The 23,844-nt window shown below is 40.2% G+C and overlaps 9 protein-coding genes across 9 annotated transcripts; 2 read left to right on the forward strand and 7 right to left on the reverse strand.

Annotated features, from left to right (window-relative positions):
* Positions 1-416: 416 nt before the first annotated feature.
* BATDEDRAFT_87660 (uncharacterized protein) lies at positions 417-2,115 on the reverse strand (the record flags this gene model as incomplete). Its single annotated transcript, XM_006678200.1, has 2 exons — positions 417-1,067; positions 1,135-2,115. The coding sequence occupies 2 exons, from the start codon at positions 2,113-2,115 to the stop codon at positions 417-419; spliced, it is 1,632 nt and encodes a 543-aa protein (XP_006678263.1).
* Positions 2,116-2,502: 387 nt separating this feature from the next.
* Positions 2,503-5,743, reverse strand: BATDEDRAFT_34867 (uncharacterized protein; the record flags this gene model as incomplete). Its single annotated transcript, XM_006677961.1, has 2 exons — positions 2,503-4,103; positions 4,203-5,743. The coding sequence occupies 2 exons, from the start codon at positions 5,741-5,743 to the stop codon at positions 2,522-2,524; spliced, it is 3,123 nt and encodes a 1,040-aa protein (XP_006678024.1). The 3' UTR covers positions 2,503-2,521.
* A 491-nt stretch (positions 5,744-6,234) lies between these two features.
* BATDEDRAFT_34868 (uncharacterized protein) lies at positions 6,235-8,736 on the forward strand (the record flags this gene model as incomplete). Its single annotated transcript, XM_006677962.1, has 7 exons — positions 6,235-6,624; positions 6,717-6,782; positions 6,879-7,446; positions 7,565-7,664; positions 7,798-8,043; positions 8,157-8,310; positions 8,408-8,736. The coding sequence occupies 7 exons, from the start codon at positions 6,235-6,237 to the stop codon at positions 8,582-8,584; spliced, it is 1,701 nt and encodes a 566-aa protein (XP_006678025.1). The 3' UTR covers positions 8,585-8,736.
* BATDEDRAFT_87659 (uncharacterized protein) lies at positions 8,728-12,930 on the reverse strand (the record flags this gene model as incomplete). The annotated part of the gene is made up of 1 exon (XM_006678201.1): positions 8,728-12,930. One exon carries the CDS (start codon positions 12,928-12,930, stop codon positions 8,728-8,730), a length of 4,203 nt encoding a protein of 1,400 aa, XP_006678264.1.
* Positions 12,931-14,323: 1,393 nt separating this feature from the next.
* BATDEDRAFT_87658 (uncharacterized protein) lies at positions 14,324-14,950 on the reverse strand (the record flags this gene model as incomplete). Its single annotated transcript, XM_006678202.1, has 1 exon — positions 14,324-14,950. The coding sequence occupies one exon, from the start codon at positions 14,948-14,950 to the stop codon at positions 14,324-14,326; it is 627 nt and encodes a 208-aa protein (XP_006678265.1).
* An 88-nt stretch (positions 14,951-15,038) lies between these two features.
* Positions 15,039-16,940, reverse strand: BATDEDRAFT_87657 (uncharacterized protein; the record flags this gene model as incomplete). The annotated part of the gene is made up of 1 exon (XM_006678203.1): positions 15,039-16,940. The coding sequence occupies one exon, from the start codon at positions 16,938-16,940 to the stop codon at positions 15,039-15,041; it is 1,902 nt and encodes a 633-aa protein (XP_006678266.1).
* A 530-nt stretch (positions 16,941-17,470) lies between these two features.
* On the reverse strand, positions 17,471-18,057 carry BATDEDRAFT_10803 (uncharacterized protein; the record flags this gene model as incomplete). The annotated part of the gene is made up of 2 exons (XM_006677700.1): positions 17,471-17,674; positions 17,761-18,057. 2 exons carry the CDS (start codon positions 18,055-18,057, stop codon positions 17,471-17,473), a joined length of 501 nt encoding a protein of 166 aa, XP_006677763.1.
* A 947-nt stretch (positions 18,058-19,004) lies between these two features.
* On the forward strand, positions 19,005-22,069 carry BATDEDRAFT_29862 (uncharacterized protein; the record flags this gene model as incomplete). The annotated part of the gene is made up of 8 exons (XM_006677901.1): positions 19,005-19,116; positions 19,232-19,499; positions 19,583-20,009; positions 20,085-20,358; positions 20,449-20,453; positions 20,529-20,803; positions 20,937-21,241; positions 21,348-22,069. The coding sequence occupies 8 exons, from the start codon at positions 19,005-19,007 to the stop codon at positions 22,067-22,069; spliced, it is 2,388 nt and encodes a 795-aa protein (XP_006677964.1).
* A 799-nt stretch (positions 22,070-22,868) lies between these two features.
* BATDEDRAFT_87656 (uncharacterized protein) lies at positions 22,869-23,603 on the reverse strand (the record flags this gene model as incomplete). The annotated part of the gene is made up of 2 exons (XM_006678204.1): positions 22,869-23,231; positions 23,346-23,603. 2 exons carry the CDS (start codon positions 23,601-23,603, stop codon positions 22,869-22,871), a joined length of 621 nt encoding a protein of 206 aa, XP_006678267.1.
* Positions 23,604-23,844: the final 241 nt, after the last annotated feature.

Here is a 23,844-nt window from a genome sequence, read left to right on the forward strand (position 1 = left end):
AACTCATGTTTGGATTGCAATGCATGAATGTGCTAAATGAGAAAAAGAGAATCTCAGTTCAAGGCACCGTTTGATTGTATCATATAATGATCGTTGCGTTCAAGAATTGAGAGTGTCTAAAGTCAATTTCCAATGTGAGTATTCAATCATTATTTATTTGAAAGCAATAGTAATTGCAAGTGCTCCGTTTTACGTAAAGACGACTACAATGTAGGCAGGATCGTTAATCCAAAGCCGGTAAATCAGTCTAGTTTTATATTGAGCTATGCACTTGTATATGGATTTGCGGTCAATACATGTATTTTATAACAACAGCAACAGGTTTCATTACAATGTCGAGAAATCGAAAAAGTATGGTAAATCATACATGTAAGCGTAGCCTTGACAAGTGTAATCCGAAAAGTATCTATCTGCATTCATCGAGAAGCGGTGGCAGTTGCAGTTGCTGCTGCTGCCGCCATAGCAGAAGCAGCAAATCCAGCAAGTCCGGATTTGGCTATTATTTCCGCTCCTTTACTTTGGAAACTGCCTCTGCGGAGTTTCTTTTCATTCATTGATTGATTATCGGCCAGTTGTTCCATCATTTCCAACACGCTAGTTTTCTGATTAAATCCAACAAATTGATGATGTGATCTACTCTCAGTATTGGAAAGATTGTTCCTGGGAGTTGTGCCAATGGACGGAACATGAAGACCGTGTTCATAATTACGAGCTGGAATAGGCTGCACCATGCTAGAAGTGTGATGGCTGAGTTTATGCGAGTCGGTGTTGACTTCCTCCGCTACATCGCAGAAAGGTGTAGATGGTTGAGTGTCTGGCAAAGGATCCTGCTGAGTGCTTGAAAATGAGCTTTTATATACTTTGGTTGGTGCGGGGCCTGTGTTGGCACAAAAAGGGGATCGTGTCGAGTTGGCCTGCCACCAGCTGGAATGAGATTTCAGCCAAGAAAATGGGTTTTTAGACCATTGAAAAAGCGAGTTTGCTATTTTCGATGTCGGTTTTGGAATGCTAGACTCGGTAGTCTTGGTTGTCTTTTTAAAATTGAGATCGTTCCCTACATCCTTTACCTTTGCAGATATATTACTTTTAGATACATAGCTGTTACCAAAAGCGTTGTCTATTTTAATAAAGTACCTTTTGATCATCAGCCAATGTCCAGCGCGATGGCTTAGGTTCGCTATTCAATTTTGGTCGTACCGTGCGTTTAGGCTCTGTGTTGGAGTCCAACAATCCTTTGAAAAAACTCTTTCGCCTTGAAATAAAAGTATGATTAGATTGAACCGGAGGATCGACAGCGGTATCATTAGATTTAGCATAAAAGTTGTCATCCGAGTCTTGATTGCACCAATGCTGCACATTCGAGTGCTTTGGTGAGGATATTAAATCCGGTGTGCTCCGTACACTCTTGGTTTGATTCATGCTAAACTGTCTACTTAGTGTAACAGTAGTGTGATCGCAAAGCCGATATGATAAAACATCTGTATCTGTTGACTTGAAAGAGAGAACCTGGCCATTCCAAATCTCCGACTTTTCGTCGGCTTGAGACAGAGGTCCCTGTATTAAGTTTGTAGATTTTAAATCAGAACCAAGGATGTTGGTTTGAATAGACGGGTTGGATGCGGCAATGCTGCAAGCAGAATCAGAAGGTCCAATGTCGATGACTTGGTCGTTCAGATCTACAAGAGTCGCGACGCAACTGCAAGTAATGGGCTTTTGTAAAAGTACAAAAGGTTGAGTTTGAGAGCAAGACCCGCAATAGCTTATGGGTGAATGTGGTAATGAGTGTAAACGGCTTGAAAGGTTAGAGTGTGAGGCTGTCTGCACTTCTCCCAGACAGGGATGCTTGGTGAAACATTCCAAATCGTCGTATTCACTGTATAGGGTGCGTCTAGGTGAGTTGCTATGAACGATTGGAGTTTTGGTTGAACTTGGACTTTGTGGCATAGTGTGCGGACAATGGTTCTTATGGTGACATGGATGGTGATGAGCATAGTCGTTGTCAACCGAGCAATTACTGCAGATCTGGCTGTCAATGTGGGTGGAGTGCGATTCACTTTCGCCAGCAGCGGTGTTTACCAGTTTACTTTTCTTTTTCCAAAGAGTGGGCAGTTTCATTTTGTAAGATGCACTTGATTTCAATTTAAATCAGATTATATGTGGATTTTCAGTTTACTGTAGATTTAAATCGTAAATACGACCGAGGTTAATGTACTCAACGATAGGCAACAAACAGTTCTACTTTTAAACCATGTCAGCATAACTATTAGCAAATCTCAAAAAGGCCATGTGACAAGCAGTCCAAATTATGATTGAGAGAGCTTTCTTTTTCCGACTATGGTGGTTGGTTAAAGACCCGTATTTTTAATAGTATGTTTTTACAGAACCTTTTGTAGCGGAGTTTGGGCCATGTGGTGGTTCACCAGCCTTTAATGTGGGTGTATTCCAAATATATTAATCTCGTGCAAACCTATGCCCGTTCAACAAACGATCATGCACATCATTCTACTAAAAGTATGCATTATTATTCATTTTCCCAAAATAAGATATCGCTGCTTTTTCCCTGTATAGTCGACTTGCTTGAGTTTGTGATCTTGACTTGGGTAGTCGACTTTTGGTCATGCTGGTTTTGAACCAAAAACCCTTCAGAAATGTGTGCATGCGACTCTGTCAAAGGCGTCATTGGTATAGCATCGTGTTCTGGTGGTTCGTCATCATCAATAAACTCGATTTCAAAGTCGTCACCCAGTATATTTTCATCTTTAGACGAAGCGCCAGCAGATTTCTTGGATGGTCTAAGACCACGGAATCCACATGCAAAAACTGTTTCTTCCTCAATTTTCTGCAATTCAGTCAACAGATGCTCCATCTGCATCAGTAGCTCACCTTTCAAGTCAGAACAAAGTACATTATTTTCTGCAGTATTCATGGATGTATCATCCACTTCATTTGCATCACCAGATTGCTTGCTTGTTTTAGGTACAGAGGCAATACGTGCATCAGTAGCGGCACGCCATGCATCGTTCATCGCTGTATATACTGACACAAGCGGTCCGTTAAATCCAACATCAATAGGTATTCCTCGATTAATCCGCTTTGACGCCCACAGTATATTTTTCTTGAGCTCGCGAATCTTATTATTATGTTCGGTAATTAGTTTTCTTCGACGTCGACCCTCACCAAATGAGCCTTTAGATTGACTGGGTGTAGGTATGTTTGGCATCTCCGTCTTTACTTTTTTAATTTGTGTTTGCGACAAAGCTACTAGTTCTTTAATCTTTTCGGCTTGAGAAAAAAGACGATGCATGGCATATAATCCTAGACGATCTTTGGTCAAAACATGTTTCAAAAAAAACTCTTTCAGTTGAATAGCATCCAGCTTGGTAGCAAGGTGAGAGACAACAGCACGCAACGATCGTCGTGACGGCTCAGGTGGGAAAAACTTGCGAAAATCTTGACTAGTAAGCCTGTTGTGCACAGTTGATGGTTCATTCAAAGGTTTGCTGTTTGGCTGTGTTGTCACAGTTTCTGAAATGAGCATGGGCTTTGTGTCAGTGCTACCATCAACATTTTCTGAAAGCGAAGTTGAAGCAAGAGTAGGTCTTTGCTGTTGAGTTTCCTCGCGTACATGTTTAGATAGTCTCCATATGTCATTGGGTCTAGAAAATTCAATAAATGCAGCAGTCGTGCTAGGAAATCCTTGCTCTTTGTTTTTTCTGGAAACAGCAATAGATCTTACTTTAATCATTTGATTGAATACTTTTTGAACATCGTCCCATGAACCTACTGCAGCGTATGCTTCTAAAAGAGGTTCATATACTGTATATGAGAGTGGGCTTGAAGTTTCAGATATAGTTTGATCCTTGACTGAACTCGACTTAGAAGTCAACGTTTCAAAACTAGTTTTCATATGTGAATTGATTCGCTTGTGTAGACTTTTGATTCTGTCTAGACTGTCAGTTTGAGTTAATGCCGTTCTAAGAAGAATAGAGTAAATCTCGGAATCTATAGGAACGTTAAACCGTCTCATCAAAGCATCTGTAGTATATATAGATGCATAGTCTTGAAGCTGCTCGTATGCTTGTAAAGCTAACCGGTATGTTGCACTGTTATGGTTATACATTTTAATAAAATGTTAAAGTACAACTCATCTATCAATCTTATTTGCGTGCCAAAACAGTCATAAAAATAACAAATCAACTTACGATCGAGGTTTGATTGACTTTTTTTCAAGAATCGTTTCCATTTGGCGTCGAACTGCTCTAAAGTTTTTCATTTTCAAATGAGCAAACATGATTCCTTCATATGCCTGAATGTTTAGATCACCAGTCATTTTTGCACGCGTTGCTAAAAAGTGGTGAATACGCTCAACCATGGTCTTGTCTTCAAGGTCCGTAAACGCTTTAAGAAATCCAAGATATGTATCAGTTGTCATCAGTATTGGAGTATCAATTACATTTTCGTAGAGCTGATAAATTGCATTAGAATGAGTACGAGCCTTCCTTTTTTGTCGCAGCAGCACGGCCAACAAAGTGCGAATCGATTTGTTGGAAAGTGGATAATCGGCAGGAATATCATGAGCCTTGACAACCAATCCTTGACGTTTGAATCGTGCTAGATCGCTAACGGCTTGCTGGTGAATCATCAGTACCATGTTAATACGATCACGAGTGGCTCGATACATGCATCCGTATACAAATGCATCTGGACATAAACCACATTGTTTCATTTCTTGTAGCAAAATAATGGCTCGCTGAAATTCTTTAGGATCTGGATTATCATTGAATGAAGCCGACATGTCTACAATCCTTGCAAAAAGCTTGTGCCAATCGTGAATACTTAGTTCTTTGATTAAAAAGGCTTGCTTTATGCGATTGAACATGGCCCACACTGCATCACTAGAAAGATATGGAAGTTGATCGGGTGAATGCTTGATGCAATCCAACATAAAAGATATGGGTATGGTGCCTGACGATGCAGTTTGTTTTTCAGGCTTTACCCATGCACTAATACCATTTTTAGATTTATCTCCAATAGTGTCATTGAAATCATTCTTGATATCTTTGATTGGTGCAAGTTTAGATTTGTTCGAGTCTGATGTAGTGCCATGTGGCAGCAGGCCAGCTTCAAGTCTAGAGAATGCCGGATCAATTTTTCCTGTGGATGGAGCAGTCAAGAGACCAACATCCCAATCTTTTTGTATAGTTGATATGGTAGTGCTCGAAGATGAGGATTTCTTTTTGTTCGAGTATGATCGAATAGCTTGATTATGCGTGCGTCCTGTATGATCACCAGCTAAATCGCTATCTGCATTATCATTCTGCTGAATCGACCGATTGATAATATCAACGCTATCAACTGATTTCATCCACATTTTTGGAGATGTCCAAGCTCTACTAGTCGAGGGATATGCATTAGCATCTTGGGCCGATCGCGATACTGGAGAAACCTGGCTTTCGTCCAAGAGTGTCTGTGGATTAAACGAGCTTATTGGTCCCGCCAATTTGATTGTATTATATCGATTTGAATTCCCCCGTTTGCGTACTTGATGTAGTGTCACTTTTGGCAAACTGTCTGATGGTGTTTTGGTATTTTGAGTGTCTGGTGTATTGTCATTGTTTTTTAAAAAAGTCGAATAGGCAATCCGAGTTGGCAATTTGGCATGTGTTGCCAGACCATTCTTGAAAGACACATAAACAGGGAATGGCAGCCGGGTAACTAGACCGTCGATCTTCAACAAGTTCATTCTTGATCAGTAGCTGAAAGATGCCAGTTTAAAGATATCGCCAAACACCTTGAAGTAATTAAAAATAAGAAAAGAATCAATTCAAATTTGCCCACAAAAAACTGCAAATTTAAACCGAGTTATTGCTGCTACATGTTTGGAAATAACAAGCTGCATCAACTATCAATCTACTGGAAATTTTAAAACTCAGTATTACAGCATGTTTAGTTGACCTGCATTGATATGATCAAGGCGATATTGTCAAAAACATGTCTGAAATAGCACATCTGAAATTGACGCAGTGTTTTCAAGTCAATTTATAGTATAAAATTGTAAATAATATTGAATCATTGGCGATTCTGAAGCAAAAGAGCACTGCAAGATAGTGTTTTTACATGAACAGCTGTAGCCAATAATAATCCAGATTTGAGTTTTAGCACGTGATATATACTTGTAGAATTGACTCGCCAGAAAACATAACTTGAAATAACTTGAAATATCAAAGATTCAACATGTCGATGGAATCATTGGTGGATGTTGCTCAGTTGCTTTATGATACTGAGCAGTATCACCAAACAAAGCTTGTATCTGATATTCCTCCACCAAACATCTTTGAATTGCGTGCCATGGTAGATAGAAACCATAACTCAAACTATCAACGCACCACGAATTCCCATCAATCCACTCGATATAAAAGTCATCCTTATGCTCAGAAATCTTCTTATGCGCCATCAAGCAGCCATTCATCACTTGATTCTGATAGTCGTCAGTCTCATTCTTCAAAACTGTTTCGCAATGATGTCAAAGTGCGATACGAGACTCCTGTTTCTTGGCTTATAAGAGGAGCCAAGTCAAGATCAGCTAATTCATGGATGAACCATGCTGATATCATTGTGCAAGAGGTATTGACACTATCTTTGATGTAATGATTGAGGTTGAATTTCCATTTCTGATGTCTTGTTGATTCCAAGTTTATTTTCTGTTGGCAATGTAGGCCATGCCAGTCGATTACAACGTTCTGTGCTATTCAGATTTGGTTGAACAACTACTAACTGCAAAGGTAATTTTATAGGTGTATTTTATATTCATTGATTTGATCAGCTTGTCAACTCAATTGTTATGGCATTTTGGCTTTGCTATTATCATCAATTATTAGAAATCACTTGCAGAACTTCCAAAAGATGCCTTGATAAAAGGTCGTGATGCTGCCAATCCATACGAGCTTGTAGGAAAGTCGGTTTTTATCGACAGCTCGGCTGTAAAACTTGCCAGTTTAGATGCACAATTTAATTTCTCCAACATCGATCAAAAGACGCAAAATGACTATGGTATAGAATTTGCAGATTTTTGCTCTGAATATGGAGGGTTTACAGAGTATCTTCTTTGGCGCAAACAGCTTATGCGTCAGCCAGCACGTGGATGGGGGATGACTTTGCGCGGCGAGAAGGATTATATGTTCAAAAAAATGATTGTTCCGCCCGGTGCTTTTCCACAGCTAGATTTTGAAGCAGTGTACGGTATTGATGGGTCGGGTGATATCTGCAACTCGGAAAATATTAAGGCCTTTGCTGATCATGTCATGAAAGCCACGAATGGTCGCGGAGTTGATTTAGTACTTGCTGATGGAGAACTCGATACCATGCACGATGGCATGCATCTAGAAAATCATTCACACCAACGCATGCTATGTCAAATTCTTTCCATGTTCCATATTCTAAAGCAAGGTACAGTTTTGGTTATCCATATAGAGTAATACTTGCAATAGGAATTTTGATTTGTTGATAACTAATGCCATTTTTTGTGATCAAGGAGGGACATTTTTATTAAAATGCTTCGATTTAGTTACACCACTATCTGGAGAGCTATTGTATATTTTACATTTGCACTTTTCCAAGATCGCTATTTTAAAACCACTGGCTAGCAGACCAGCAGACGCTGAGAGGTATCTACTATAAGCATGTTTAAATGTTTTGCTAGCTATTTCTGGTGTTAGTTGTGAAAAAGTAAACGTCAGCCCACGTTGGATTTTAAACAACTAGCAAGACACATCTAACAAATACCAAATCTAAATTCAGGTACATTATTTGCGAAAACCTCGAGCTTTCGTTCCCATCCCCACTTATTGCTCATCTTTTTGAATGCAATTCAAAGTTTGATCTGCTCAAATCTAGTGCTGATCGTGCTTACAGCTCTCGTCAACCTGAGCCTGATACCGAAAACAAGGCTGCATTGGGACTGCAGCAAGTATCAGACATTTTGAATCGAGACTGGGTATTGAGCGACGAGACATTTGTTGATTACATTCAGGCATTGAATATGAAGTATGGTATAATTTGAAGAAGGCTCTATGATGAATCCAAGGACTACGCTCTTATACACGAAACTCAACTCATCATTAATATGGTATTTACAATACGTTATTGAATGATATTAGAATGGCTGTAAAGCAACGGGAAGCCATTTTGGAATTACTCAAATATACTGGACAACCTGGAGTTGTAACGCCACTACCTTTTGATCAGATACAAATTCGTGATCAGTGTTTGAATGCATGGAAGCTTCCAAATCTCGACGCTGTTGAAAAACCAGTATGCTATCAAAACATTTAAATTGCGATTGATTTGAAACAGTTCTGATTATGTATATTATATGCTTGTTTAGTAATTTTATCATTTTAATTTTTAGCTTGCATCAAAACGAGAGGATGAAAGTCGAAGCCGGTCGTATAGTCAGAGCAACCACAGCTATTACGATAGGGACAGTCGATATCAGAGGCAAGATAGATCTAGACCATATCGCAGTTCAAATTCTCAGTATGGGAGTGGAGCTCAAAGAGAGAATTACGACTATCAACATTACTGATCTGCTCTGCATGGTGTTAGCAATCTATTTTAATCTGAATTGATACTACTATGCAAACGGATTCAAACATCTGCTACTGCAACATTTATTCACAAGTAGTTTAGGCGTAGGAAATTAAATCATAGCAGAAATAATAAAACATATCAAGTATTAAAATATGCATGAATATCTCGTATAACGTATCGAAGTGCAGTAACCAGAACTGCATCTGTTTTTCCTTCTCCTCTCAAAGTCAGTGCAACTTCTGGATCAATTGCATCGTCAATCCCTTGGTCTTTAATTAAAGGAATAACAACACATGTATTCCAGGCATGCATAATACCGTCAAACTCTGCCAGTGCTCTGTTGAGTAGTTCTGCGCGATGAGTAATCTCTGGTGCATGTTTTGGATAGCGCAAACAAAACACGGGCACTTCTTCATTAAGATGTGTAAAAGCAAATGAACGCAACATCAGATGGTGATGTGGTATAGCGATTGCGGCAAACTCACGGATGAAAAACGGTTCAATGGATGTCGCACCCACTGCCAAACTATCTAAAAGACGTATCGTAGCTTTGCAAGCATGGTTGACACCATCAAGTGATGGTTCAACCTTTGGTGGAGATCTACTTCTGTACTCTTGTTGCTGTCGAGAAGCATCAGTCTTGATCTGTGAGGATGCAAGTACAGAAGTAGAAGGTTGGACTTGTCTGTCAAGTAAAGGTACATCAGTAGGGACGCTAGAAAGTGCTTTGCTTGAAATATTCCGTTTCATTGAAGATGTTCGCGGAGGTGCGATTACACTTGGAGATATGCTTTCAGCCAAGTTAATATGACTATGTTTTTGGTTTGTTCGAGACACTTTAATATTTTTTAGAATATCTACAGAACTGGGATCTAGTACTGCCTCTGCTGGAGGGATTCGTCCAATTGTATACAGCTCCATTTCTAGAGCGGCATATTGAAAAGTGCTGTTTTCAGCCATAGTGGATGATGGAATTACAGCTGCATTCTCCTGTGCATTGGGAATTGTACTATCAGTGGAATTCTCGGCTAATGGAATATGATCGACATGCTCGTTGCTTAATTTTTTCTTTAGCAAATGCCGATAGGCACGCCGGAGAGAAGTGCTACGCGGCCTGAATCTGATGGGCGTAGTAGTAGATACTGTTCCCTCGTAAACAACAAGTGCTGTCTCGGAATCTATGGGTGTTATGTTGCCAGTTTCATTTGAAAACGCATGTTCTGCCAAAGCAGCATCAGACTGTTTTGAAAAAAATGCGCTACTTCTACTCTCCTCGTCAGTAAATGCATCTTCCATCCTAGTACCATCACTAGAAATTGTACAGTCGTATTCCAGAGTTTCGATAATGACAACACCATCAGAATCACCATCCTCTCCGTTATCAGCATACTTTTCCAAGATAGGATATTCCTCCTGGTGAATCTCAGATTGAAGCAAATCAGAAGCTTTTTTAGTATGATCTACAACATGATTAGTGCTTTGACTTGAAATAGAGTCAGCAACTAATTGACGATCCGTTGGAAGATCTGGTTTGTTTTCAAGAGCAGCAAGATGTGAATGACGTTGTGCAGATAAAGGAGCGCTACCAAACGGAGTAGATGAAGCGATAGACATGCGATGATCACCAGATGTATCTGAAATTGTATCTGTGCATGTACTCTCAGATACGAGCTGGTCTGCTGATAACAGTATAGATGCCGGTGTTGACGAGTTTACCAACATTTGAGCAGTCGTATTGATCCGAAGACTTGACTCGGAATCAGATGAAGTGGTATATTTGGTATCAGCTTTTGTTGATGCAAAAGAATTTAGCTCATCCGTTGGCAGCTGAGTAGAAGCGGCAGGAGAAACTAAAGTAGCAGCAGATATAGCAACAGGTATTGGCTCGATTGATCGCAGATGAGCGGGGACAGTAGGAACAGGTGGATGATTTAAATTATTCGTATTTATATTAGAAAATGACCTGCGATGGTCAGAATGAAGCTGAGATGTATTGCCAAACCCAGCATCGTCCACATCATCATCATCCTCATCACTAAATATATACTGATCGGCGTTCGAGGGCTCTAATATGGAAGATGGCTTGGTAGATATTTCCACTGGAGTCATATCAAAACGAACTACAGATGGGAAGCTATCAGTAGTGACTGCCATGTCATTCTGCGATCGAGAACTTGTAGGCAAAAGTTCGGTTTGCAACGTTTCTTTAGACTGTTTCGATAGCTTTGGAAGCTCAGGCATGTCCGTGATAGTTCCCTGAAACGCCTGTATACCATTCACTGGTGAGCATTGAATAGATGTAATGTGTTTAATAGCACTTGACTCTTGGATAGCGATTGCATACAGCATTTTCTTCCAGCTCTCCAGTCGCGATGCATACACTCTCATCATAGCAAACTGATACTGTGTTGCTGCCGTACTACTCCAATGCCGAGCGTCAAAGGCAGTATTTGTGGTATTGTGAATATTGCCGTTGCTAGCTCCAATTAAAGGCTCTGAAGAGTCAGAGATCTCATCTTCAGACTCGCGGACCGAGGTTGTAACAGATATGACAGAAGATTCAAGTTTAGGAAACAGTGTTGGTTTTGACTGCTCTGAAATAATAATTTTGGACAATAAAAACACCCATTGCCTGCATTCTGACAATGTCTTTGCTCTAAATGTATACTCATCATGGCTGGTTGTGACAATAGTAAATGTACGAGACTCTGCAGATTTGGTATTGCGGGACAATGGATCCCATTGTCGGATTTGATGCATGTCCTGGACAGCAATGACCCATTTGGGTGCGGAATAGGCGCGTGCTTGAATATCTGGCGAGGGATTGAATCTACCGACTGGACCAGCAATCAGACCCATTGTTAATGCCGGAACTGGACAGCCGTATGGGTATCCTGTTCGAAGTGCATTGGAAAAATTAGTATTGACTGTTTCTGCCGGAGAGTCGATAGGGTCGTATTCATGCACTGGAACACCTTTAGGGGTAGTTGAAGAAAGGTTCGAAGAAAGTGATACAAAGATACCCCCATCAAAGCGACATATTCTTTGTTGAAACTTGCCAAAACGATTGCATTTCCACAAGAACCCCGAAAAAATAACATTATTATGTTCTTTGGAGAATGGAGAGCGAACGGGTTTACGGCCAGTAGTAGAAGACCACATGGTGGATGATCCATATCTTTGGAGCGATCGTGCTGTACCAACCTCCGCTGGGATATCAGTAAAATCATCAGGTTTGCTAGACTGCTGATGCATAATATTGTCAGAAGTCAGTAGAGGGGCTGCTTGGTTCAATGGATTAGCTGAATCTAAATCTGCCGAATCTTTTCGTGGCGGAATGACGTTGATAGGAAGCGATTGGCGGGCATTGGATTTGATGCGAGTTTGGTGTAGTGAGGCTTGACTAATTGCAGTATTCATCGCATTAGGGGCATCTGTCGAATTTGAAGTGGCAGTTGTGGTATTAGGAAGAACAGAGCCTATATGTGGCTGGGACGGATGTGTAGATGTGCTTGGATCGTACCAGCCACTATTGTCAGTCGAAAAAGGTACATCAAGATGTGTCACGGCAGGTGTGATATAGGGCGATTGATTCTGAGACGAGGTAGGATCGAACTTGCTAGAAGCATGTGAATGGGACGAGGCCCAAGATAAAGCTGGCGATGGTGATCTTAAATGTTGAACTGCCGATGCTGATGAGATTACTGATGATTTTGATTTCTTTTGCTGCAAACGCTTTGCACTTTCTGCTGCCAATTGAGCAAAAGATCCCTTGGACTGCTGTTGCTGTCGGAGCATGCTACCATCTCTGTAGAGACTACTGCTTGCAGAATTCAACTGTGGATGAAGTAGTTTGATATGGGTATCACTACTGGAAACGCCAGTATTCAAGTTCATCGTGCTGGCTCTGCTCAGGTTCTTACTATTTAAATTCAGACTAGCTGGCTGCTGGTTGTTGGTATGCATCTGACCCAGCGATTGTGGCTGGACGCGTGGCGGCTGAGACCACTGTGTCAAATGATGGGGCATACCATCCATAGACGGTTGATGAGGATTGTCGATTTCTGTACTAGTTGCAGATATATTGTACGGCTGTTTCGAGTCTGCATTATCCATAGTATGATTGGACAAACCAGTCAATGATTCAGAGATATGCAGGCTTGGATTACTGCGTGTGTGGCTTTCTTCAAGGTGGTGAACAGGTTTTGCAATAGCGTATGCCATTACGCTGGCAATCGTATCACTTATCATTGGTAGAGTAGTACTGGATGGAATAGTTGATGGGTTCGAAAGTTCTGTATGGTTTTCCATCATATCAGAATATGTAGAAATCGTTGTCATTGAATAGAATGTCGAAAATAGTTCAAGACTTGACAACTTTGCTGATGCAGCTGTTTTTATTGTGATTGCAATGCGGGTCGCTAATAACTGGCCAATTCACTCGCCAGAACAAATGCTCAGTTTTGTATACGAAGTTGTAGGAAAATGGCTGTAAATAATATTACGACTATCTCGAGTGCTGTCCAGACGGGAGGATTGGGTGGATGAGTAAACCACGCCGATCATATATATTTCACACACCTCGGCCAACGGCTCAGCATATGAAACCCATTGGCGGTGGCTTTTGTTTTGTGTCCATAGCTACTACAGCCACTTTTATGTTCAAATCTACTATCAATCGTATCTGAAATAGACTCTATATTAAAAGCATAATTATCGACTGCCATTCACTTTTCAACAGCCATAATGGTCGAGATTTGGCAGATACAATGATTACCCCATTCTTAGTGCCGTAACATAGGAATGTGGCATTAAACAGCTGCTCCAAAAGTAACCTTCAGTATCCTGTTGTAGGCAAGATTTACATAGTATATCATCTCGTTTATATCTTTGTATGACTATATTGTCTTTGAAGTCTATAAACACAGCCACAGCACCAACTAGACCTTGCTCTAGACAACCTTTGAAAATTCAATACGTCAGTATCACGTCCCTATAAACTACCTCGAGAGCTCAATGACGATATTCAGTTACGTCTACATGACGCAATGCTTGAGATATGTAAGAGGGAAGCAATTGTAATTGCATTGTAGTTACTCTTGAAAAGATGTAATTTCAAAAATAAACTTTTTGCAATTACAAGGATTCTTGTCATGATGCAGACTGTAGAGTTTGCCGAGACATTCGACTGTTTCAATGATCTTTCTGCTCAGGTTGAAGAGTGCATTCAGCTTACTGATTATTAAGAGTTGTATGAACAGCTGAAGAATATACGCAACCAAGTCATGTCATTACAGGAAAGTCCGATATGTGCGAATGGGGGAATCACTCATTACACTCGGTCACCAACTTGCTGCTATCAAGCAGGCGTGAAACTGGGTTTTTGAAAAGTATTTGAAAAGATATACCACTGACTTTCAAAACAAAGTTGAAATGCTTCATTTAAATCAAGATCCAAACGTATGTTTGACTCGAACCATTTAGTGTTGTTGGGCGAATGGTTAAATATGTTCCTACTCTTTTCAAACCACTTTTCAACTCGACAATTTCAGTTTGTGGTTTGCTTTCTACAATCAAGTGCATTGTCTTTATTTGATTTCAATTTTATGTTGCATCTGATCAGCAAATAGTTTGCATCAACCAGATACACTTTGGAGTAGCGGTTTAAAATAGGCTATATCTGCCAAGTATTGCGTGTTCACTCTGTATCATTAAAATGCCACGGCAAGCCAATTTAGTCCAACCAATCTGCCTTGTAGCAAATATCTTTTGATCCTTCTGACGACTGTGTATCCGTTGTGGAGAGCTCAACGATTCTAACATCTGGATTTTTCTTGACAACTGCACAAGCCATGTTGGCATGTATGGATGAAACCAACGATGGAACAAGAGATTGTTTTCGTGCAGAGGAGTCTAATACGGGAGTAATATGAGCGGCATGGATTTGATCATGATACAACAAAAACTGCGGAAGAAGATAGCAAGTAACACCAAAAGCAGATGCTACCATTGGATAAATATCCTCTTGTTGTCGGTACAGATGTAAATCAGACTTGGAAATAGTAATAGGGAAGATTGAGCTACGATGTTGCTGATGGTCAAAAGTTTCAAAAGCAACACGTGGATGAGGTTGTTTATCTTGCAAAGTGTATTTGGTTTGTTGATCTTTAACTAGTGTAGAGTCTGCGATGATTTCCGTATTATGTGTGTAGGATACATATTGCAAAGAAGTATTTTCTTTAAATACTGTAGTCAGTGTATCATGGTGCTGAGAAGGATCGTGCGTATCAGACTGATTAAGACTATGTGGATGAGACGGTGAATTGAGATTTGTTTGAGTTGTGCCTAGATGCTGTAGCATTGATAATTCAAAACGCGGTTGAATTGAGCTACTTTCTGTAGATTTAGTGGATGGTCTAGTATTAAAACTCGAGTCATTATTGAAATAATTAGAGAGTCGGCCGCTTGTGGCTAAAGTTGCATGATCCATATACATTCAATACAGATGCAGCACTGTTAGTAAGCCAAATGTATACTTTGTTTTGAAAATTCTGCAAATTAAGCTTACACAGATATCTGATCTCTGGAGGAACCGAGAAAGCAGTCGGTATAGTTTTAGAGATTGTATCACTTTGAGGATGTGCTGATGTTTGCAAAGCGCTTTTTTCCTGAAATGATATATCAGATGTAAAATCATCTTTAGAAGGTCCAATCAACGGTAAAGCTCCGTTCATATATGGATTTTGATCAGTATCAGTATCAGCATCATCAATGTCTATACTCACAGATGAGCGAGGAAACACATGTGCTCGTGTTGCACGATGCCCTCTCCAGTAAAACATATCAAATATTTTCCAAAAAGAAAATCGAGAATGCTGAGACACTGCCATGGTGTCAGATGTACTATGGAGTGGGTGGGTTTGAATATCTGGGTTTACCATTAATTTCGTAGAATTTGATTGATTATGCAGTGTTGGCATGTCTAAATCATGCGAATGGTGCAGTTTGAATCTTTTAAAATTGAATGATTTTCCCAAAGATAGAGATGGCTTGATATTGAATGGTTTAGGTTTTAATGTATCGGTAGAATCATTGACTGGAATGTGCGGTAAATGGATTGCTTCGTATTGGCTTTCGCGTGCAGTAGCATCCGTCGGGGAAATACTTTGGTAACTAGTATTACATGGAATGTTCAAGACATTTTGGTCGTTTTCTTCTAATGCAACAGGCTCCAGTCTAGATATTTGGTTTATAGGAGATACCTTGCGTTGACGTTGAAAAGGCCCGAGTGCTCGATGCATAATGCCTTCATAATTGGGTAGTACACCTTGTGATCTTTTTACAGGTGTCTGAGGTTGCAAAGAAACTGATGGATTGGTTTCCGACGAGATTGTGACTGGGCATTCTTCTGAAACACTTGGCAAGGATGTATTTTTAGTGGCGGTATGTATAGGGATTGCTGTAGTTGGTTGCGTAGACACTGCTGCCAACGTAGTGGCATATCTGGCTTTAGAATTAGGAGATTTACTGAAGCGATTTCGAGATTCAAGTTTTTCTACAGATGCAGGCGTTGTTTGACTGGCAAATTCCGGAATGGGCAGCACTGCATCCAAAGTCATGTTCAGATTGGACTCATCAATAGAACTATATTCGTCGTCTATATCTGTCTCGTCGTTCAACAGATCACAATTAGCATCTGGATACATGAGTGCTTGACATACACGAGAAATACCGCTTGTGTCGGAAAGAATATGCGATGCACTAGAAAACTCGCTAGTTAAAGATTGTCTGTATTTATTTGCTAGACTCCCAGTATCCAGACTTTGAAAGTGTTTATCCAATCTGCTCAATGAAGTGTTTGTTGATGCTGCTTTAGATTGGAAGTTTATTGCGGTGTGTTGTCCGATAGGATTTAGAGTTGGAGTCAAGCAAGTGGCTACAACTTTTTCATTCGAATTTGTAATACACTGTTGCTGCAAGTCTTGTGACTCGCGAATAATCTGACTGGTTTTTGAAGAATATGGCTTGGCCGCAAATGGTTGAAATACTGCAAACGATGGGTCAACAGAGTCGGCGGAATGGGCAGGAATCACGAGCTTGTTGTCTAATGCTATTAGCTCTGATAATTGAGGTGCCAACCCCAGCTCGACTAGATTTTCTGTCGAGTACTCTTTAATCTGACGCGGCATAATACTCGTATTTCCATTGTCATACCCTAGACCAGTTGATATAGATTCTAGTTTAGGCAGAATTGGTGCAAGTGTATGACGTGCTGACGGGTTTTGTGCAACAATATAAGGCTGCACTCCGTCAGATCCACCTCGTAGGTGTTTGCCATCAAGTATGGACATTCCTGAATTAATCGACGGGAAAAATCCACTGGCGCTAGAAGTCAGTTTAACAAGTTGCTGTCTGGATATACTTGGCATGGTTTGCTCCAAAATGGCTTCTCTGATATATTCGCTGTTTGGTATGCATTGCGACGGCTCACTCAGTGATATCATTTTGTTGCAAGGTATCCAGGCTATTCAAAATGTTGTTCAAGAGCCTTGAAGAGTGGTTGCGCTTGTCAAGATACACGGTTTTATGGAATAGACTTTGCAAAGAAAAATAATCCATAGCTCATTCATTAAAAAGCTTAAAAATAGCATTTGCAAACTTCCGACTCACCAACCATTGGATACACGGTAAGAATTTTAAAGTATACAGTGTGAGCATTAAAATATCTGCAGATAGTAGCAGGCGGTGCTTTTGAATATCATGCCAGTATGTGGCCAGTACAAGGCAGTATCTTGATCTTCTCAAGTTAAAATAGTAACTCGGTGTCAAATAGTATCCTTTATTCCAATTGTCATGCTTATCAAAGTAATGAGTTGCTGGACTATAAATGGTTACTAGCGAGAAGCTTTGCTATTTCAGGCTCAATACTTTCTGGAGTGGTTGTAGGTGCAAATCGCTTGACCACCTTGCCATTGCGGTCTACTAGAAACTTTTCAAAATTCCATTTGATCATTTCTATACCAAGAGTTCCTGGAGCTTCCTTTTTGATGTACTGATATAGAGGATGTGCGTCGGCTCCATTCACCTATGTTGGCAATATTAGTATATTGGATTGATACGGATGCTGCAAATCACTGATATATATACCAACGGTGCATGATTCAAACATACATTGATCTTTTCCATCATGGGAAAAGTTACACCATAGTTTCGCTGGCAAACTTCAGCAATGGCCTCGCCTTCGTTAGGCTCTTGGCCCATAAACTGATTGCAAGGGAATCCAATAACCTGCAATCCTTGGTCGCTGTACTTTTTGTTAAGTGCTTCAAGACCAGCAAACTGAGGAGTCAAGCCACACTTGGAGGCAGTATTGACAATAAGGAGAGCCTTGTTTTTATACTGTCCAAGATCTACAGGCGTTCCACGGAGGTCCTTGACAGCAAAGCTGTAGATGGGCGAATCGGTCATTTTAGTCGAGTTTGTAAATGAGACAGTAAGAAATTCTGCACAAGTTTTCAAAAATGAGATTATAGATTGGTGAGCTGTGAATAGTATATTGACCAAGGGTTGTGAGAGAGTAAAAGCATGTAATCATCCATCAAGCGGATTAATGGCATCTTATATCAAGCAGCTCTATTGTTGTCAGAGTGCCAGACAATAGTTTTAAAATTTATTGAAGTTGCATGAATGATACTCAACTGAGTTTTGGTAATATACTGGCAAGGGTATGTTTCTGCTGATGCAGGGGGGAAGCAAGCTTGCATGATTGAGCAAGTCGATGAACAAGCATGATTGGCGTCGAGTCCAAGAAATCAATATTTGGGGTTCAGTTTGTTTTTCTGAATAGTTTGCAGTTGGCAACAAAGGACATGAAAAGTAAACTAGCTTTTTAGAGTTGTATTCACGTAAAATGAAGCACTAGATAAACTAAACTACACGAACATCATGTTTATGGGTCAATATTACTGAACAAAATTGTGTCTTTTAGAATCATCGTGTAGAAACAGTTTCTAGTGGTTTTATCATCTAAACATGTCTTTTTAGTATGAATCTCGACTTTATGTCAAAACTTTCTATAATATTACCATGAAAACCAACACATCAAATCATTGATTAATGATCTAGTAACCTTGTAGTCATCAACACTTGAACAACAAAGTATTATGAGTGCACTTGTAGACCTTATCAAGCGCAAATGCCAGGCAATAATGTCAATGATCTTTAAAACAATATTTTACGTCAATACAACTGCAATTCAAAAAGCAGTCAGCTCAATCATGCCAATTTGACGTGTTTGCCCAAAATAATTTTTTTCTTTTAAAGATTTTTTTACTCGACAAAGTTGCTGGTGATTGTAGTTCAGCCTGTAGTATCACTGCTATTCACTTGAACATCTTTTAATCAAAGAGACTGAAATGGCAGGAAATGGACAGCAATCATTTTCGCATCGCTCTTCATTAAAGCAGTCTAATAAACCGTTTAAATCTAAGCATGCTTCAAAAGGTGCTCTCAAAGCACTTTCAAAAGGTAAATGCGATTGAAAGTCTGTCAAAATCTGAACAGGCTGTAGATTCAAGTCCCAACTATATTATCCAAAGAGAGTCAAAGTAAACCTAGTCATTTTTATTGCTTATGCATACAGGCAAAACAGAACATTCTAAATCGGTCAAATCTCGCAACTCCGTGGCCTCTCACAAGGCAGACCGTAGAAATACCGCCAAGATTGAGCAGCGGAAAAAGCAATTGGATGTACTGTCCAATTCTCGCATGTTTCAAGGACTGTATGCTACCCCAAAAATTATTGCTGTTATTCCACTGTGTGCTGACGTAGATGCACATACTGCCGTTCATGGCATGTTTGCATCAATTGATCAGCCGTATATTGAGACCAATGGTTCTGCCTTGTTAACGTAAGTGTGTCAAAAAAATCACCGAGCTTTTAAACGGCCTATTTTACTATATGATTGCAACTAACTTTACTACCCATTTTCAGAGTGGAGAGGTTCAAACAGCGCGTCCAGTTTATTCCAGTTGACCGACATCTCTTGAGAATTCTAGATGCACTCAAAGTTGCTGATATGGTTATATTTATACTGTCTGCTAATGAAGAAGTCGACAAATTTGGCGAGCTATGCATGACTGCTATTAGATCTCAAGGCGTACCAACAGTAATTAATATGGTTCAACACTTGGAAACTCATCCCACTAAAAAACAGAGCGATATTCGTAAATCTCTGGAATACTACATGAACCACCAATTTTCGGGCGAACAGCGCCTTTTTGATGTTCATGATTCAGGAGAATGTCTTTCTGCATTGAGATATATCACTACCCAACGACCAAAACAAGTAGTTTGGCGTGAGCGTCATCCGTATCTGGTTGCAGATCAACTATCATTCCAGTCCAACACATTAGACGAGGTATTGTACAGTTTATTCAATGCACTTTTACAAACCAATAGGCTTATTAAATACGATTTGAATTGAACTTGACAGACTCACGGAACACTTTGCGTTACGGGCTATCTTCGTGGTAATAAACTAGATGTCAATCGTCTTGTTCACATCCCAAACTATGGCGATTTCCAAATGTCAATCATCACCTCGCGTGCCAAGATTCACAAGTCTGGAGATATGGATGATGATGATGTTAAAATCCTTCAAACAGCAGATCCAAATTTCCAAGAAGGACTTGTTGCAGAAAATGACATTGATCCCATGGAGGGAGAACAAACGTGGCCAACTGCAGAAGAACTTGCAGAGGCAGATGGTATGTCTAGTTTGGTGTATCGTATATTGATATGCTACTAGTTGTACAGTGATTTAAACTAAACTCTATTGATACTGTTAAATATTTTAGAACGTGTTCGTAGGCTTCACAATACAGATGTTTTGGATATGGATGAAGACAACCGCCCAAGACCCTTTTTTTTCCAAAAGCCTGCAGTAAAACGACGTGTTCCCAAGGGCACATCAGCATATCAAGCCGCTTGGATTTTGGATGATGATGATGTGAACAGCGAGGAAGAGCAGGATGACTGTCATATGTCTGATTCTGCAGCTATGGACGAGGATATGCCTACATTTGAACACCATGACTCTGATACAGATGGTAGTGATTCTAACAGTGAAAAAAGCGAGGAGTATGAAGATGTAGATGTTGAAGATCGTGAGATAGCGCACGACGATCTTGATGAAGATGAGGAACAGGAACAGTTGAGTGGTTTATTCGAATTTTACTAGCTGTAAAACCTGCTGTATTACAATATGTATCTTTAATTAGCTGACTAATGTATTATGCGTTGTTTCTTTACTTTCATACCACTACCTATTCATTTGCTTTATCAGACTTGCTATATATCTTCAAAAACAACAAGAAAGCCGCAATGATTCCGAGTTTCCCGACGAGATAGATACTCCTCAGCATATTACTGCTCGCGAACGATTCCAACGCTATCGTGGATTGAAGAGCTTCCGTTCATCAGTATGGGACCCATATGAGAATCTGCCTATGGACTATTCGCGTATTTTCCAGTTTCAAAACTTTAAGCGTTCGCGAAAACGTGTGATGGATTCGTTGGAAGAAGGACCTGGTGTTGCTCCTGGTACTCTTGTAACAATCCATATTTCCAATGTTCCTCGTGCAGCCTATGGTAAGTACTGCTACAATATTTTGAAACAAATGGTATACTGTGTTGTATCTGGTCAAGAATTGAAATAGCTGACATGAAACTCGTGTTATTTTATTTACGTTAATAGATGGGCATGATTCTAGTCAGCTATTCACTGTGTTTGGACTCTTGCCATACGAACACAAGGTGTCTACTGTCAGTTTTGTTGTTCAGAGAACATCAAGCTACAGCGATCCTGTCAAGTCAAAGGAGCCTGTTGTTCTCATGTCTGGGTTTAGGCGGTACGTTGTACAACCAATATACTCTACTTTTACTCGTGGAGGACCCAATAATGTGCACAAGTTTGAGAGGTACCTCCAGCCAGGCGTACCATCAGTTGCTACCGTGTATGCACCTATTCAGTTTGGGCCAGCACCCGTTTTGGTTTTCAAGCATGACAAGAATGGCGATCAGTGTCTTTGGACTCCTAAAGCTCCTAACCCGCTCATTGCAACTGGTAGTCTAATGGATTTAGATCCACTACGTATTATTGCCAAACGAATTGTGCTAACTGGACATCCATACAAGGTGCACAAGCGTGGTGCGGTATTGCGATTCATGTTCTTCAACCCAGAGGATGTTTTGTACTTTAAGCCTATCCAGCTTACAACCAAACTCGGACGTACAGGTCACATCAAAGAAAGTTTAGGCACCCATGGATATATGAAGTGTATTTTTGATGCAGGTATTAAGCAGCATGACACGGTCTGTATGAATCTATACAAGCGAGTCTTTCCCAAATGGACAACATTGCCATTTGTCGAATCACCACATATTGTATCTATTTCAGAAAATGGCACTGGAGTATGATTACAGTAATGTAATGCATGGGCTTTGGTCAAAATTACGTTTGGTCCACCCTGTCCGTTTTATCGCCATATTCACCTAAAATGGAACACATCCAATACATAATAAACAGTCAGTCTCATGAAACAATCAGTTTCAATTTATCGAACAATACTGTGCCTTTTAAACTCGATAGTTTACTGGTACTCGTGCTCATTTTTGTATAAAATAGCTGAGTGAATGCTCACATCCCTGTTCCAATACACTTCACATCTTTTCAACCTCCAACTTTTCTTTTTTCTAAACCAAACATTATGATATTGAGCGATCGACACGAAAGCAGCAGTTGCATTCCTGAGATTTACATTTTATTCTCTTGAACTAGAACGCGAACCCATCCGAGACCAAAATGCAAGAGTTGTATTAGTGACGTCAATAATAATCCCAATATCTGGGCTGCAGTGAATGAATCTAGTGATCCTATAATGTGTGGCTATACCAAGTGATGGATAATCAGTTCAAAACTATCGCCTGTGTGAGCATCATATGACCGATGCGTTTATTGGAATTGACTTTTTCAATTCCCAATAAACAAGTACAACGGATATTCATTGTTTACTCCACAGTAAAAAACCAGATACAAATGTTTCAGTTTACATGAATACGATTGCAAACTGTAGTATTCCATGTGCAGGTTCAATGGCCAATATGTAACCTAGTCAATCTAAAGATCATTGTAGATGTTGAAACTAGCGCAACCCTAAAACTTTTATTTAGTAACGAGTGCTGCTTGAAACTCCTTGGACATCTTAATCCGTTAGTATCAGACAGGAACTGTCCATTTAAAACAAATAACTTCAACGTCTGTTCCTAGATAGAACAACTTGGAGTGCAGAAACAGATGACCGCCTCGCTTAGTATAGAACGGAATCGACTTTGTATTATGTTTCCATGTCCAGATAATTACCTCGCAAGTAGACGGATGGTCTTGAACCAGCATTTCTGGAGTCTCGGCATTGGCTGTCAGTCGCTTGTGTAGTCTTCGAGCAGCCATACCAGTTGGAACCCAGTCAAAAAAGGCATCGGTCAGCATGCTGCCAATACCCATGCGATTGTAGTCTGGATGAACATGTATCGTCAAGAGCTCAACAGTATTGTCCAGATCCATCCCAAGATCTTTTAGTTCCTATAAACCCATATGTTCAACTGTTTAGCATTTGTAGTCTAGCGGCATTCTCAAGCAGTGCTGCTCCAGATGCTGCAGATGCATCCCTTGATGGCTAGACAGTTCAATACTCACATCATCATGGGCCTGTGCAGGTCCTCCATCCAAGTGGCCAACAACTTTACCCTCTTCATCGACTGCTACCAGAAACAGCCATGACCCTGGATTGAGTGCTGCTTGATTTTGGCGGGATCTTCTGGTCTTCATGAGTGGTTCTGGCAGTAACCGCTCTGCCGACACAAGTTTAGGCGTTAGTAGCCAGTTTTTAATTGCTATATCGATGGCTGCATCGTCATCTGTTCCAACTGTTGCTGGTCGCAGAGTGATTGCCATTGTAAGCGATCAGAAAAAATGATACCAATCGTTTCATTCACGGTTGTATTCACGTAATATGAAGCACTTGTGTCTTGCAATGGCTTGTGCTTTGGAATCAATCTTGGTCGAGTATTTGTTGTCCATTAGAAATTGATTGCTGTTTAATAGTCACTGCCAATTGTTTAAAACACAGTATTTATCTTATGATACGACAATCCAACTCGACAGGTTTCACTTGTATTCTAAAAACGAATACATT

Source organism: Batrachochytrium dendrobatidis (genome assembly GCF_000203795.2).
Source record: "Batrachochytrium dendrobatidis JAM81 unplaced genomic scaffold BATDEscaffold_4, whole genome shotgun sequence".
Taxonomy (NCBI): Eukaryota; Fungi; Chytridiomycota; class Chytridiomycetes; order Rhizophydiales; genus Batrachochytrium; species Batrachochytrium dendrobatidis.